The sequence below is a fragment of the Ranitomeya imitator genome, chromosome 2, assembly GCF_032444005.1.
Source record: "Ranitomeya imitator isolate aRanImi1 chromosome 2, aRanImi1.pri, whole genome shotgun sequence".
Classification (NCBI taxonomy): Eukaryota; Metazoa; Chordata; class Amphibia; order Anura; family Dendrobatidae; genus Ranitomeya; species Ranitomeya imitator.
In genome coordinates, this window is record NC_091283.1 from 289421224 (window position 1) to 289438478 (window position 17255).

A 17255-nucleotide genomic window follows, 5' to 3' on the forward strand; every position below is an offset into this window, starting at 1 on the left:
GAGGAGTGAGCAGCCTTCGCAGAAACTGCTATTTGCCGGGGGTATTAAAAATTCTTACACACACACACACACACACACACAACCAGCAGAGAAAAGGGGGGGTCGGAATAGTCCGCAGCGTGTGTCTTGTAAAGCTAGGCAGACTCAAACATGGCATATTCACATTATCGTGACAATGTATACCAGGATGTGGATGAGGGGACCATATACCAGGATAGGAGATATTAAGTACAAAAAAGTTGACACATTTTTTGCTTCAGTTTTTATTTCCCTAATTTCCTCCTTTAAAACCTAGGTGAGTCTTATGGTCCAATGCGTCGGAATGTGAGTATGTAGTGTTTTTTTTTTTTTTTTTTACTTTTACAATGGTAACCAGGATAAATATCGGGTTACCAAGCGCGGCCCTGCACTTAGTAACCCGATGTTTACCCTGGTTACCCGGGGACTTCGGCATCGTTGAAGACAGTTTCAACGATGCCGAAGTCGTTCCCTTGATCGTTGGTCGCTGGAGAGAGCTGTCTGTGTGACAGCTCCCCAGCGACCACACAACGACTTACCAACGATCACGGCCAGGTCGTATCGCTGGTCGTGATCGTTGGTAAGTCGTTTAGTGTAACGGTACCTTTATAGTCTGAAAAATACGTTATTTCATGCAATATAATGCAATTTAATTATGCAAAAATCATACAATGTTATTTCCTGGCTTTTATTTTTAGATTCTGTCTATTACAGTTGAAGTATACCTACAAAAAAAAAAAATTACAGGCTTCATTATTTGTAGCTGGAAAACTTGCAAAAATCTGTATAGTATCCAATAGTTATTTTCCCCATTGCATATATTTTCTCCAGGTCAAAGCTATTTTTGACAGTCAACAAAATACAATTTTCAATTAATTCATTCTTTACACTCTAGGCATGATAATGACTTCTCGCTGTCTGGGGTTTTTTTTATGTTTAAAAGGGTGGTTCTCTACTTGGACAATCCCTTCTCAAGCCTTATGTTTGATCCTGGTAAAATAAAAATAATTATTCAAACCTTCCATGCCGATGCAGTTCCAGCACTTGCATTCATGAAGCTCATGTGAGTTTGTCACGTCATGTGAGCCCTGCGGCCAATCAGTGCTGATGTCACTGTCCCCAACTTCAAATCAAACAAAAGGAGGAAGTAGAGAGCAGTCGCAGCTCTGGTTTCCTGTTTATGTTCAATACTTCCGAAGGCGGGGACAGTGAAGCCGACACTGACTGGGCGCAGGGCTTGTGTACTGTAACAACCTCACATGAATCCTGACACCGCTGAATTGGCACTGGCAAAGGAGCTGTGTATGAGTATTTTTGTTTTAACAAGGCCAAACATAAGGAATGACAAGGTCTTGTCCTAGTAGTAAGACAACCTTTTAAAGAAGTTACAATTTTTGGTTAAATATTTCCAACATTCTGAACATGAAAAAGGCTTCTCCCCTGTGCAACTTCTCTGATGTTTATTAAAGAGTTGAATTCCATGTAAAACATTTCCTACATAAGGAACAGGAAAAAGGCTTCTCCCCTGTGTGACGTTTCTGATGACTAACAAGATTTGATTTCTGGCTAAAACATTTCCCACATTCTGAACATGAAAAGGGCTTCTCCCTTGTGTGGATTCTCTGGTGGCTATCAAGATGCGCTTTCTGATTAAAACATTTCCCACATTCTGAACATGAAAAGGGCTTCTCCCCTGTGTGGGTTCTGTGATGCTTAACAAAATTTGATTTGTGTGTAAAATATTTCCCACATTCTGAGCAGAAAAAAGGCTTCTCCCCTGTGTGGAGTCTCTGGTGGCTATCAAGACTCGATTTCTGATTAAAACATTTCCCACATTCTGAACATGAAAAAGGCTTCTCACCTGTGTGAGTTCTCTGGTGCTTAAACAAATAGGATTTGTGGTTATAACATTTTCCACATTCTGAACATGAAAAAGGCTTCTCACCTGTGTGAGTTCTCTGGTGCTTAACCAAATCAGATTTCTGGTTAAAACATTTTCCACATTCTGAACATGAAAAAAGCTTCTCCCCTGTGTGGGTTCTCTGATGTGTAACCAAAGCCGATTTCTGGTTAAAACATTTCCCACATTCTGAACATGAAAAAGGCTTCTCACCTGTGTGAGTTCTCTGGTGCTTAACCAAATCGGATTTCTGGTTAAAACATTTTCCACATTCTGAACATGAAAAAAGCTTCTCCCCTGTGTGGGTTCTCTGATGCGTAACCAAAGCCGATTTCTGGTTAAAACATTTCCCACATTCTGAACATGAAAAAGACTTCTCACCTGTGTGAGTTCTCTGGTGCTTAACCAAATCAGATTTCTGGTTAAAACATTTTCCACATTCTGAACATGAAAAAAGCTTCTCCCCTGTGTGGGTTCTCTGATGCGTAACCAAAGCCGATTTCTGGTTAAAACATTTCCCACATTCTGAACATGAAAAAGTCTTCTCACCTGTGTGAGTTCTCTGGTGCTTAACCAATTCGGATTTGTAGTTAAAACATTTCCCACATTCTGAACATGAAAAAGTCGGTAATGAATCAGAAGACAGGAGCTGTTTCAAAAGATCAGACGATAGATCTTTGCTGTGAAGGGATGATGGTATATCTGGAGTAATGGCATTCACTTCAATTGTATCCTGTGGGATCTCAAGATTATCTGATTTAAAATCTGAAGATGTCAGCTGCCCCTCTGATCGCCTGGTGCAGTCATCTGTTAAAAATAAAACCAATTAGTTTTCATTAAAAAAAATCCTTGAATTTTACATATTTTAACATTTGTACGTAAACTGTCCACAACATGACAAGTTATGTTGAATACGTAATTATTCACTAAGACAATGACAGCTCACAGTCTAATAGAAAACCTCATAGGATGAACCAGTAGAGCATGGTGTTCAACTGTTTGTCCATTCTGCCTTCGAAATATAGAGTAAAAAGTCACCAAACAATGTTATGTTGAGGAAAATTATACCAATAAACCTTCTACTCATCTCACAAAAAAACAAATCCCCACTCAGGTCCATCATCTGTCAGTGAAAAATAGGTTTCTACATTACAAGTGGCTCAAAGGCTCTTGAAAAGCACCATGGCTTCCATACACCAATCCAGCAATATCCGCTCTCTCAAAGTCAAACCTTCCCCTCGCTTCTGAGCCTTGCAGTGTGCCCAAACCACATTTAGCATCCATGTATAAAGCACGTGTAAAGCACCATGGAATAAATGGCGCTATAAAAATGAATAATGATAAATAATAATGTATTTGCATTACTATAGTGATAAGAACCCACTTAATTTACAATGTGTGTGTCTCCTGGAGCACAATCTGGGCACTGTGTGTTGGGTAATAAAATGGCATATTTGCAATTTTCACTCTCCAATATCCACTGCGTGCTAATTTCTGGAAAGTGGCTCTGGGAAGAACATAGTCACTACTCCAATACATTAATCCCCTGAGGGTTATAATTTCCAAAATTAAGCCAATTTATGGGGATTTCTACTGCTCTGGTTTTCTGACATTTTCTCATATTAGGGCTTCTGCATATGGTATGTCCCATCTCCTCTGGGATCTGCTTCTGTGAGGTCTGGTTCTGTTACCAGGCACAACCTTATTTATTCTACAGGCGGCACTGGTAATGGAGGAGACATCGAAACCAGAAGCTCTGGGCGATGCAGGCTCTGTCCTGCCACTAAGATTAGGGTGCCTGGGATTTGTAGTACCATCCAGTCTGGCAGTATGGGTGTGTTGTCCAGCTCCCTGCTTCAGCCAGTTGGAAAGCACCACACCCTACTAAAGCTCGAAGCATATTGCTGGAAGCTGTCAGATACAGCCTTCTCCTCTGGTTAATTCCTCTGTGCTCAGCTCCCGGTTTGTTTATTTGTTTCCTGTTGTGACCTCGGCTCGCTTACTGGCTACTCTTGGGTCTTCTGATTTTGTATTTTCTCTGCTCTCCTGGTACTGGCCCGGTTACCTGACTATTCTTGCTACATCTCACAACACATAACAGAAGCTAACAACATGGCCAAAGCCTAGGGGTCTCTGTCTATGTACAGACCCATGTAGATGGGTTAAAGTATGATGAACAAGGCAATCCCTGGGATCTGTAAAATGGAGTAGATAGCGCCAAGTCTGTTCATGGTGGCCATCTTTTGAGCTGCCAGGTGACCACGAACAGTGCCCTCAATGCATCGTGTCTGCAAACTATTTCTGCAAGATCTGCAGTCAAATAGCTAAATAGCTTCTTAACCCTGCCATGTGCCCAGACAGTAGTGTACAACTGTATATAGAGTATTGTCAGATTCAAGAGAAGTTGGAAAATAATTTGTAAGGTCCATTTGTTTCCTATTATCCTTTGTGAAGAATTCCAAAGTGATCACCACAAAATGACACACATCAGGTTCGAAAAATTGGGTCCTGACTAGGAACAAAAAAGGACAGCGGGAAGTGGCTAAATCAGAGGATTTGAGCAGTAACTACTGTAGTAAAACACTATGACTAAAGACAATAATATATCTACTGAAATGATCAAACTCAACAGTCTCCATCAGTAATAAATGAGTAACTAGTGGAGAAACCTCTCTGGAGTAATTCGAGTATGGGGCTCAGTGGCTCTTTCAAGCAAAACTATTATAAGGGCCAATGGTAGATGTCAGATCAGTTTCAAGAAGAAATATTAGACATTCAAATACATTATTTTATAACAGTTTAGAGCTGATGTGTCAAAGTTTGGATGGAGGAGAATGTTGAGGTCTAGAGGCAAAATGGTGAACACACGATTGTCATACGACCGGGCTATACAACCAATAAAGCAGCCACAGCCGGTGACTGAGAAGAATCTGTGACTTCCCTGAATTTAGTGGTCACTACTCACCTGGGTAGTCATATGTAGGAATCTTCTCCTTACACCGCTCATCACCCATCACATATGTCTCTGTAGTATTAATATGGGTCAGATCTTCACCCTGAAAAACATCGTAATAGTCACAGACAGATGAAGAGAAAAGATAGTCACATCTACGATCAGCTCTAATCTTGCCATCAGTTCCACCATCAGAGCATTACAGTCCTTACTGGCGAATAGGGCCTGACGAGTAGAGGGGGCCCGCAGCAGGCCGCCTCTCCTCTACGGGCCCCAGCGGCTCAACTGATCATGCATCGTCAGACGCACGGCAAGGTAAAATCTGTTGCATTGCGGGAGATCACAAGCTGGCAGCTGATGTCAGAGGGCACATTGCCGGCGTATAATGACACTCACATATGATGGTACACGCCTCAGATGTATCAGGTGGACTACACCGCTGGACCTCAGCCAGATAGGGATAAACCTTTTTTTTTTGTAGAGCTGCAGAATGACACTGAATTATACTACTATGGGGGTGCATTGTACTATTATGGGGCTGCATTATACTACTATGGGGGTGCATTATAATAGATGGTGCATTATACTATTTTGGGGCTGCATTATACTACTATGGGGGTGCATTATACCACTATATTATACCACTATGGGAGGGCATTATACTAGGGGGTGCATTATACTACTATGGGGGTGCATTATACTTCGAGGTGCATTATACTACTATGGAGGCACATTTTACTACTATGGGGGTGCATTATCCTACTATAGAGGTGCATTATACTCCTAAGGGGATGCATTATACTGCTATGGGGCTGCATTATTCCATTATATATGACTATGGCTTGCATTATACAGATGTAGAGTTTTTCTATGAGTGGGCAGTGGGACTGTGGAAGGTACGAGAGTTGGAGGCGGAGCTGGGGCGGTAGCCTGGGCGGAGTCCCAAGGGGGCCCAAAAGTTTTGCCAGTATAGGACACCAAAATTCCTGGTGGCAGCCCTGCCTGCCATCTGCACCGTTCTCATTACACAAGTATAAAACATATAATACTGGAAAATAAAACAAGACTGAGCACAAGACCTTCATAGCCGTCTACTCATCATAGGGGAGATCTCATGACACCTTCTCTCCATCTACCTGATGATCCTGAGGAACATTGGGATCTTCTTGTTTACAGTCCTGTGGAAGAAGAGGCCGGGGACACTTCTCTGGTGTTGTCCTCCTACTGGATAGATCTGGAGGAAACACATACAGGGACTGAATTCATTCTTTACATACAGATAATTATAGGCCGTATGTGTTTAGTCCTGTCTATTACCTGGTGATGTGAGGGGCTGGGGAACCTCCATCATGACGTCCTTATACAGATCTTTGTGTCCTTCTAAATACTCCCACTCCTCCATGGAGAAATAGACGGCGACATCCTGACACCTTATAGGAACCTGACACATACAATGATACCGTCATCCCCCCGATCCCTTCATAGCGTTACTGTATAATATCCCAGCAGTGTCACCTCTCCAGTCAGCAGCTCAATCATCTTGTAGGTGAGTTCTAGGATCTTCTGGTCATTGATGTCTGGGCTCAGGGGTCTTCCCAATCTCTCAGACACAGGGTCCTGGCATCGCTCACTAGAGGTCGTTTTCACTAGTATGTAATCCTGGTTATGGAGAGACACATTAATAAATCTCACTACAGACATTTCCAGAGTCCTCACCTCTCCAGTTCTGTCCATCTGTTATTCCCATAGATAAGAATGACGTAATGTGACGTCATCAGAATCTCTCACCTCTCCAGTAAGACGGAATAGGATCTCTAGGGTGAGGTGTAATATCCTCTCCGCCATCTTGTCTCTGTCCATATCCATCTTTGATGGGTAAATCAGGAAAATTCTCTTATATAGAAGATCTTCACTGAGAGGATCCGATATTGTGGAGACCTGAATGAGAAGATGAGCCGATGTAACATCATAAAAATCCTGTGTAATAATACAATTACTGGAAATAATAAAGGAAAACATATGAGGAGATTTATTATTTTACAGTATTTAGTTTTCTTCTTTACATCTACTAATAAAACCTATATACACTGCTCAAAAAAATAAAGGGAACACAAATACCATATCCTAGATATCACTGAATGAAATATTTCAGTTGCAAATTTTTATTCATTGCATAGTGCAATGTGTTGAGAATAATAAAACATAATTATCAATGTAAATCAAAATGAATATCCCATGGAGGTCTGGATTTGGAATGATACTCAAAATCAAAGTGGAAAATCAAATTACAGGCTGATCCAACTTCAGTGGAAATGCCTCAAGACAAGGAAATTATGTTCAGTTGTGTGTGTGTTGCCTCTATGTGCCTGCATGACCTCCCTACAAGCCTGGGCATGCTCCTGATGAGGCGTCGGATGGTTTCCTGAGGGATCTCCTTGTAGACCTGGACTAAAGCATCCGCCAACTCCTGGACAGTCTGGTGCAACGTGACGTTAATGGATCATGCGAGACTTGATGTCTCAGATGTGTTCAATCGGATTCAGGTCTGGGGAACGGGCGGGCCAGTCCATAGCTTCAATGCCTTCATCTTGCAAGAACTGCTGACACACTCCAGCCACATGAGGTCTGGCATGGTCCTGCATTAGGAGGAACCCAGGGCCAACCGCACCAGCATATGGTCTCACAAGGGGTCTGAGGATTTCATCTCGCTACCTAATGGCAGTCATTCTACCTCTGGCGAGCACATGGAGGGCTGTGCGGCCCTCCAAAGAAATGCCCCCCCCACACCATTACTGACCCGCTGCCAAATCGGTCATGCTGAAGGATGTTGCAGGCAGCAGATCACTCTCCACGGCATCTCCAGACTCTGTCACGTCTGTCACATGTGCTCAGTGTAAACCTGCTTTCATCTGTGAAGAGCACAGGGCGCCAGTGGCGAATTTGCCAATCCCGGTGTTCTGTGGCAAATGACAAGTGTCCTGCACGGTGTTGGGCTGTGAGCACAGCCCATGAGGAAATCACAGCTAGAATAAGAAAAATTGAACAAAGAAATTCACCGTGTAAAAATTGTACTGAAACAATTACCTTTAATTAAGTCTTAACGCAGTAAGGTGATAACAAGGACCACTACCACCATTTAAAAGATAGCAGGAGGTGCCTGTACCAATCACTAAACTGAACTGTTCATACCTACCAGCGGAGGCTGGCACCCTACACCTGCGACTGTTCCTCCTACCCCTATCCAGCTCTGTGGGATGGGGAAAGGAATAGGAGGAGAGATATTGAAATTTGAGTTTGTTTGGACAGTATACCACAATTAAAGTGATTGAAGAAATTCCTAAGACCGGCACAATAGCAACATGGATCAACATGCACCGTATCATGCAGCACACTATGAAGGGGTATCGTTTCCTTATGTGCTTGAACTCTAAACCCTGCTATTGTGCCGGTCATAGTAATTTCTTCAGCAGCTAAGTAGTCTCTTTATGCTATGTATACTGTATTCACTTCTGATGAACCTTTAAAGGGGAAATGCGTTGAGTGTGTTTCAGAGCTCTTAGGTTTGTTTTTTTATAAGTTCTTGATTTGATGACATGTACCTGTTCTTTAACATGCAGCTGAGCCTTATCTGGTTTTGAATATTTTTGGGCTTATTGCTGAACCCCTTTCTGCCATTGGAGGTCCTGTCCCGTCCATGTGACCTGGACAGGATAGTACGTCATACCCTTTCAGCCGCGCTCACCAGAGGAGCGCAGCTGAGTGTCAGCCGATAATCACAGCTGACATCTGGCACTGTGACCGCTCCTGACACTTTAACCCCCGAAACACTACGATCAAACATGATTGCAGCATTCCGGTGGCATAGGGAAGCATCGCGCAGGGAAGGGGCTCCATGGGTGCTTCCCTGAGACCCTGGGAATGCGATGTGATCTGATCTGATAATATATAGTGATGTCCCCCCCTTGAGCAAAGTAAAAAAAAAAAGTTAAAAAAAATTACACTGTGTAAAACATTTAAAAAAAAAAACCTAAATAAATAAAAAAATATTGTTCCAATAAATACATTTCTTTATGTAAATAAAAAAAAAGTACACATATTTAGTATCGCCGCTTTTGTAACGACCCGACCTATAAAACTGTCCCACTAGTTAACCCCTCCTGTGAACACCGTAAAAAAAAAAAAAAAAAAAAACACACGAGGCAAAGCACAATGCTTTATCATCATACTGCCGAACAAAAAGTGGAATAACACGCGATCAAAATGACAAATATAAATAAACATAGTACCGCTGAAAACGTCATCTTGTCCCGCAAAAAGAGTCATACAGCGTCATTAGCGAAAAAAATTAAAAAAAATGTTATAGCCCTCAGAATAAAGCGATGGAAAAATTATTTTTTATATAAAATAGTTTTTATTGTATAAAAGCGCCAAAACATAAAAAAAGGATATAAAATGAGACATCGCTGTAATCGTACTGACCTGAAGAATAAAACTGCTTTATCAATTTTACCAAACGCAGAACGGTATAAACGCCCCCCCAAAAAATAAATTCATGAATTCCTGGTTTTTGTTCATGCCAACTCAAAAAATAGGAATAAAAAGCGATCAAAAAATGGCACATGCCTGAAAACCGTACCAATAAAAACATCAACTCATACAGCAAAAAACAAGACCTCACGAGACTGTGGACCAAGATTTGGAAAAATTATAGCTTCCAAAATGTGGTGACGCAAAAACAATTTTTTGCAATAAAAAGCGTCTTTTAGGCTATGTGCACACGTTCAGGATTTCTTGCAGAAAATTCCTGAGAATTCCGGACATTTTCTGCAAGAAATCCGCAAGAAAACCGCATGCGTTTTTGCCGCGGTTTTGACTCGTTTTTGCCGCGTTTTTTTCCGGACACTTCCCAATGCATTTTGGAGTGGGAAATCCGCAAAAAAAACGCAAAAAGATAGAGCATGTCCGGATTTTGTGCGGTATGCGTTTTTTTTGCGGAAAAAAACGCATCATGTGCACAAAACATGCGGAATTCATTCTAAATGATGGGATGCTTATTGTATGCGTTTTTTTTGCGGTTTTATAGCGTTTTTATCGGGAAAATCCGCGAAAAAACCGCAACGTGTGAACACAGCCTAAGTGTGTGACAGCTGCCAAATATAAAAACCCGCTATAAATAGTTAATCAAACCCCCTTTATCACCGCCTTAGTTAGGGAAAAATAAAATTAAAAAAAATGTATTTATTTTCCATTAGGGTTAGGACTAAAAGTACCTTCACACTGACCAACTTCACAACGATATCGCTAGCGATCCATGACGTTGCAGCGTCCTGGCTAGCGATATAGTTGTGTTTGACACGCAGCAGCGATCTGGATCCTGCTGTGACATCGTTGGTCGGAGCAGAAAGTCCAGAACTTTATTTCGTCGCTGGACTCCCTGCAGACATCGCTGAATCGGCGTGTGTGACACTGATTCAGCGATGTCTTCACTGGTAACCAGGGTAAACATCGGGTTACTAAGCACAGGGCCGCGCTTAGTAACCCGATGTTTACCCTGGTTACCAGTGTAAATGTAAAAAAAACAAACACTACATACTTATGTAGTTATTCTGGATTATCTCAATGAGAATAACTGTTTAACTCCATATCAGCATGGGTTTATGAGAAATTGCTCCTGTCAAACCAATCTAATCAGTAATTATGAAGAGGTAAGCTATAGACTGGACCACGGTGAGTCATTGGACGTGGTATATCTCGATTTTTCCAAAGCGTTTGATACCGTGCCGCACAAGAGGTTGGTACACAAAATGAGAATGCTTGGTCTGGGGGAAAATGTGTGTAAATGGGTTAGTAACTGGCTTAGTGATAGAAAGCAGAGGGTGGTTATAAATGGTATAGTCTCTAACTGGGTCGCTGTGACAAGTGGGGTACCGCAGGGGTCGGTATTGGGACCTGTTCTCTTCAACATATTCATTAATGATCTGGTAGAAGGTTTACACAGTAAAATATCGATATTTGCAGATGATACAAAACTATGTAAAGCAGTTAATACAAGAGAAGATAGTATTCTGCTACAGATGGATCTGGATAAGTTGGAAACTTGGGCTGAAAGGTGGCAGATGAGGTTTAACAATGATAAATGTAAGGTTATACACATGGGAAGAAGGAATCAATGTCACCATTACACACTGAATGGGAAACCACTGGGTAAATCTGACAGTGAGAAGGACTTGGGGATCCTAGTTAATGATAAACTTACCTGGAGCAGCCAGTGCCAGGCAGCAGCTGCCAAGGCAAACAGGATCATGGGGTGCATTAAAAGAGGTCTGGATACACATGATGAGAGCATTATACTGCCTCTGTACAAATCCCTAGTTAGACCGCACATGGAGTACTGTGTCCAGTTTTGGGCACCGGTGCTCAGGAAGGATATAATGGAACTAGAGAGAGTACAAAGGAGGGCAACAAAATTAATAAAGGGGATGGGAGAACTACAATACCCAGATAGATTAGCGAAATTAGGATTATTTAGTCTAGAAAAAAGACGACTGAGGGGCGATCTAATAACCATGTATAAGTATATAAGGGGACAATACAAATATCTCGCTGAGGATCTGTTTATACCAAGGAAGGTGACGGGCACAAGGGGGCATTCTTTGCGTCTGGAGGAGAGAAGGTTTTTCCACCAACATAGAAGAGGATTCTTTACTGTTAGGGCAGTCTGGAATTGCTTGCCTGAGGAGGTGGTGATGGCGAACTCAGTCGGGGGGTTCAAGAGAGGCCTGGATGTCTTCCTGGAGCAGAACAATATTGTATCATACAATTAGGTTCTGTAGAAGGACGTAGATCTGGGGATTTATTATGATGGAATATAGGCTGAACTGGATGGACAAATGTCTTTTTTCGGCCTTACTAACTATGTTACTATGTTACTATGTTACTTACATTCCGGTGTCTGTCGCGTCCCTCGGCGTTCTGCTTCCCTGCACTGTCAGCGCCGGCCAGCCGTAAAGCAGATTACAGCGGTGACGTCACCGCTGTGCTTTACGGCCAGCTGGCGCTCACAGTCAGTGCAGGAAAGCACAGCGACGGGGAACAGACACCGGAATGTAAGTATGTAGTGTTTTTTTTTTTTTTTACATTAGCACTGGTAACCAGGCTAAACATCGGGTTACTATGTGCGGCCCTGCGCTTAATAACCCGATGTTTACCCTGGTTACCAGGGGACTTCGCATAGTTGGTCACTGGAGAGCTGTCTGTGTGACAGCTCTCCAGCGACCACACAGCGACGCTGCAGCAATCGGGATCATTGTCTAGATCGCTGCAGCGTCGCTAAGTGTGACGGTACCTTAAAGTTAGGGTTGGGATTAGGGTTAGGGGTGTGTCAGGGTTAGGTGTGCTTAGGATTATGGTTGGGATTAGGGGTGTGTTGGGGTTAAGGGTGTGTTGGGGTTAGGGGTGTGGTTAGGATTGGGATTAGGGTTAGGGGTGTGTTCGGGTTAGAGTTGTAGTTAGCATTGGGAGGCTTCCTCTGTTTAGAGACATCAGGGGCTCTCCAAACGCAACATGGCATCCGATCTCAATTCCAGCCAATTCTGCGTTGAAAAAGTAAAACAATGCTCCTTCCCTTCCGAGCTCTCTTGTACGCCCATATGGGGTAGCAGCATACTCAGGACAAATTGGACAACAACTATTGTGGTCCAATTTCTCTTGTTACCCTTAGGAAAATAAAAATTTGGGGGCTAAAAATCATTTTTGTGGGAAAAAAGATTTTTTTATTTTCACGGTTTTGCATTATAAACTGTAGTGAAAAACTTGAGGGTTCAAAGTTCTCACAACACATCTAGATAAGTTCCTTGGGGGGTCGTTTCCAATATGGGGTTACTTGTGGGGGGTTTCTACTGTTTAGGTACATCAGGGGCACTGCAAACGCAATGTGACGCCCGCAGACCATGCCATCAAAGTCTGCATTCCAAACGGCGCTCCTTCCCTTCCGAGCTCTGCCATGCGCCCAAACAGTAGTTTACCCTCACACATGGGGTATCAGCGTACTCAGGACAAATTGTACAACAACGTTTTGGATCCAGTTTCTGCTGTTACCCATGGTAAAATAAAACAAATTGGATCTGAAGTAAAAAATGTTGTGAAAAAAAGTGACAAGTTCATTCTATTTTTTTAAACATTCCAAAAATTCCTGTGAAACACTTGAAGGGTTAATAAACTTCTTGAATGTGGTTTTGAGCATCTTGAGGGGTGTAGTTTTTAGAATGGTGTCACACTTGGGTATTTTCTATCATATAGACCCCTGAAAGTGACTTCAAATGTAATGTGGTCCCTAAAACAAAAAAATGGTGTTGTAAAAATGAGACATTTCAACTTTTAACCCTTATAACTCCCTAACAAAAAAAAAAAATTTTGGTTCCAAAATTGTGCGGATGTAAAGTAGACATGTGGGAGATGTTAATTATTAAGTATTTTGTGTGAGACATATCTCTATGATTTAAGGGCATGAAAATTCAAAGTTAAAAAATTGCAAAATTTTCAAAATGTTCCGTTTTTTTTCACAGATAAACGCAAGTAATGTTGAGGAAATTTTACCACTAACATGAAGTACAATATATCGCGAGAAAACAGTCAGAATCACCGGGATCTGTTGAAGCATTCCAGAGTAATAACCTCATAAATGGACAGTGGTCACAATTGTAAAAACTGGCCCAGTCATTAACATGCAAACCACCCTTGGGGTTAAGGGGTGAATGCTCTGGGATCGTGCAATATTTATGCAGGCTCTATGATATTTATATATGACATTGGCTATCCGTTTAATTCCTACTCAGACAGTATAACTATTTGCCCTATAAGAGGAAGTGGAACTATATTGATCATTTATTAGTTTGAGCTCACTTGCATTTTTATTTTGGATAGTAAACTGTTGAGCCTAACATATCATTGCCATCATTGTTAGACTTCACCCCTTCACTGCCCCTGATATGGAAATTACCTTATGGTCTTAGGGTTAGGAGGGACAGCCGTCTGGAGCGGGGGCACCAACAAAATCGTAAATATCATATAGGGTGCCAACCTCTGCTGATAGGCAGGAGATAGATAAGGGTAAGGCCCCTTCAACTCATTTTGGCCCCTCACCAAGTCTATATTATCTTTTACAACCCCCTTTATCTTGGGTACTTGAAAATCTAAGTATATTTTCTCTCACGTAGTTTACTACACCACATTAAAATTTTGGCAGTAATAATTAAAAAGTAATACATCAATCCCCCCCTATAATTGTGGTATACTGTCCAAACAAACTCATTTCATTATCTCTCCTCCTATTTCTTTCCCCATCCCACAGGGCTGGATAGGGGTAGGAGGGACAGTCGATGGTGAGCGGGGGCGCCATTGTGCAAGTGTAGGATGCCAACCTCCGCTAGTAGGTAGGAACAGTTCAATTTAGTGGGAACAGGCACCTCCTGGTATCTTTTAAATGATGGTAGTGGTCCTTAATATCACCTTACTGCGTTAAGACGTAATTAAAGGTAATTTTTTTAACTAGTTTTCACACGGTGAATTTTTTTCTGTGAGCACAACCCCCATCTTTGGACATCGGGCACTCAGACCATCCTCATGGAGTCGGTTTATAACCGTTTGTGCAGACACATGCACATTTGTGGCCTGCTGGAGGTCATTTTGCAGGGCTCTGGCAGTGCTCCTCCTGTTCCTCCTTGCACAAAGGCTGATCCCTTTCCACATCTCCTGGTGTACTGGCCTGTCTCCTGGTAGCGCCTCCAGCCTCTGGCCACTACGCTGACGGACACAGCAAACCTTCTTGCCACACCTCACATTGATGTGCCATCCTGCATGAGCTGCACTACCTGAGCCACTTGTGTGGGTTGTAGAGTTTGTCTCTTGCTACAACGAGAGTGAAAGCACAACCAACATTCAAAAGTGACCAAAACATCAGCCAGAAAGTATTGGTACTGAGATGTGGTCTGTGGTCCCCACCTACAGAACCACTCCTTTATTCAGTGTGTCTTGATAATTGCCAATAATTTCCATCTGTTGTCTATTCCATTTGCACAACAGCATATGAAATTGGTTGTCAAACAGTGTTGCTTCCCAAGTGGACAGTTTGATTTCACAGAAGTTTGATTTACTTGGAGTTATGTTCTGTTGTTTAAGTGTTCCCTTTATTTTTTTTGAGCAGTGCATTTAAGGCCGCAGACAACAAGCAGTTTCTTCCTCGGAGTCGGCAGCTGAATACATTTCTCAGACTCATCTTCCATAACACTAATTCTCGTCTCATTTACCGACACTGGAATCGGCATTAGCAATACTGCAGGAGATATTCATTACGTGACATGAGAAATAACTACTTCTTGATGAGAAAGACATCATCTTCTACTACGGCTCTAGAAACATATTTGTCCAGAGTCCGTGACTGACTCCATCCCCACCAGCCATTTATATGAATGTTTCCTGTCTTCCCCGCACGATAATCTTCTATCACATTAGATCTCATGTCTGAGTCACGCACAGAAGTGTAAGGCTTTTAGAAAAGTGTCATACTGCTACAGTGCAGTATAACGCAACCTCCACCAGAGGGAGCTTGAGAGGGAAGTGAGACTGCGTACACAGAGAAGCACTGCAGAGCAGCAGCATAGGCACCACCAAGTGCCGAGAGAGTGGTCCAACAAGCCGAGTCAAAAAACAACAATAGGCAGAAGTACTAAAGGGATCAGCAATACATGTGGTCAGGTACAAGCCAGGAGGTTCAGTAAAGGTCAGAAGCGGATAAGACAAAGTCAGGAGGCAGAATTGAGTCTGAATACAAGCCAAGTCAGAAATCAGAGAATCAAAACCCAAACGCTGGAAAAAGGGCAGACAGAGGGAGTCAACAGACACGGGGCAAGTCAAAGATCACAGCAGGACAAACCAAGAGCTACCAGAGTCAGGTTCACATGCCGAAGGCAGAACTATAGCCGACACCACCAGCAGGATGCATGGGAGCTAAATAGCAAACCTGAACCCAGAATGAGGCAGAGCAAAATTAACTTGACATGATCCCCCTTGGAAAAAAGGGCAGACAGGATTAAACCCTGGAAAGGATCATGACAAAAAGCTTTTTTGTTTGCACAAACACAGCGGACAGAAATTATCTGATCCCAAAGTCTCCATATACAGTGTTTTATGGGAATTATTTCTGGCCTTAGGCTTTCCTAGATTACAGGAAAAAAAACAGATACTAAAAAAATTTTTTTTGACACGTTAAAACATTTGTTTTACTCTGCTGGGCCCCTAAACATAGATTTACACTGCAGGGATGGCACAGGGGTGGCTACAACAAAGCCCTGGCAGTTTAACCACTTGCTGCTGCCAAAATCAAACATGGCACCTAAGAAGGTGTGACAGAGTATGGCTGAATGCCCTCCGACCCAAAGTACTCGATAGTATGGGGCGGCCTAGTTACTACAATACTTACATGCCTAATAATGGTGTCTGGGCCTGAAATGTACGAAGGTCTATTAGGCTGGGCCATAGGCATTGTCCAATAGGACAATCCCTTCTTGATTAATATGTTTGTCCCCGATTATAATAATAAACCCTATACTCCTGTGCTGGCGCGGTTTGTATTGCTTAAATGTACCTGTAAATTCTAAATGTACCTGCAATGTTTGCGGAATTAAATAAAATACCTGTAGTAAAACATTTACTATGTTAGCGGCGGCGGACCTCAAAGAGACAGAAAACCCAGATATTGTGCAAAGAAAATAAACATTTATTTAACCAAAAAATAACTGGGTTTAGGATCGGGGTCTATCTGAGGGTGAGATGTGGTGGACCTTGGGGGTGTGGAGCTGAGGATTGAGTGGTAGTCGATGAAGGGGTTACAGGGGAAAGGGCAACAAATTAAAGGATTGGATCATGGATGGAACTGGACACATTGGGAGTAGACAACAGAGTGGAATCATGGGAATGGATAGACAAACTGGAAGGGACAGACAAGAGAAGGTAGTGACACAGTTGACAACAGAGACACATTGGTAGGTGAGGGTGGAGGTGATGGGTCCAATTTTAGCAGGGTTTTTTGACTCTGGGTCTTCGTCCTGGTGGAAATATTATTAGTTTTGGACCTTTGCTTTTTTGGCCGAGTGGGAGTGGTGGCCTCTGTAGCAGTCTTTTGGCGTGGTGCTGGACTGGGCAGGGTGGTGGATGCTGCAGGGGAAACAGAAACATAGTTATTAAGGTTGAAGGAAGACTTTAAGCCCACCTAGTTCAACCCATAGCCTAACCTAACAGGCCCTAACATGTTGATCCAGAGGGGCGGTCCCCCTCGCTCCCACAGTTGGCAATCCAATATCATTGTTTATCTTTAGTTAACATAAGTAT

The 17255-nt window shown here is 42.5% G+C and overlaps 1 protein-coding gene across 6 annotated transcripts in view; it reads right to left on the reverse strand.

Annotated features, from left to right (window-relative positions):
• Positions 1–687: 687 nt before the first annotated feature.
• The window catches only part of LOC138663234 (oocyte zinc finger protein XlCOF22-like), a 233026-nt gene continuing 216458 nt past the window's right edge, over positions 688–17255 (reverse strand). For 3 of the 6 annotated variants that reach the window (XM_069749396.1, XM_069749397.1, XM_069749398.1), the window contains exons 2-7: positions 6660–6809; positions 6387–6530; positions 6189–6312; positions 6008–6105; positions 4884–4974; positions 688–2725 (exon numbers count right to left, since the gene is read on the reverse strand). In XM_069749396.1, coding sequence (XP_069605497.1) covers positions 1482–2725; positions 4884–4974; positions 6008–6105; positions 6189–6312; positions 6387–6530; positions 6660–6737 — 1779 coding nt within the window. In that variant the 5' untranslated portion in view covers positions 6738–6809 and the 3' untranslated portion in view covers positions 688–1481. Of the gene's footprint in view, positions 2726–4883; positions 4975–6007; positions 6106–6188; positions 6313–6386; positions 6531–6659; positions 6810–7668; positions 7895–17255 lie in introns of all 6 variants that reach the window. The other 3 variants (XM_069749394.1, XM_069749395.1, XM_069749393.1) reach the window with 2 other exon arrangements.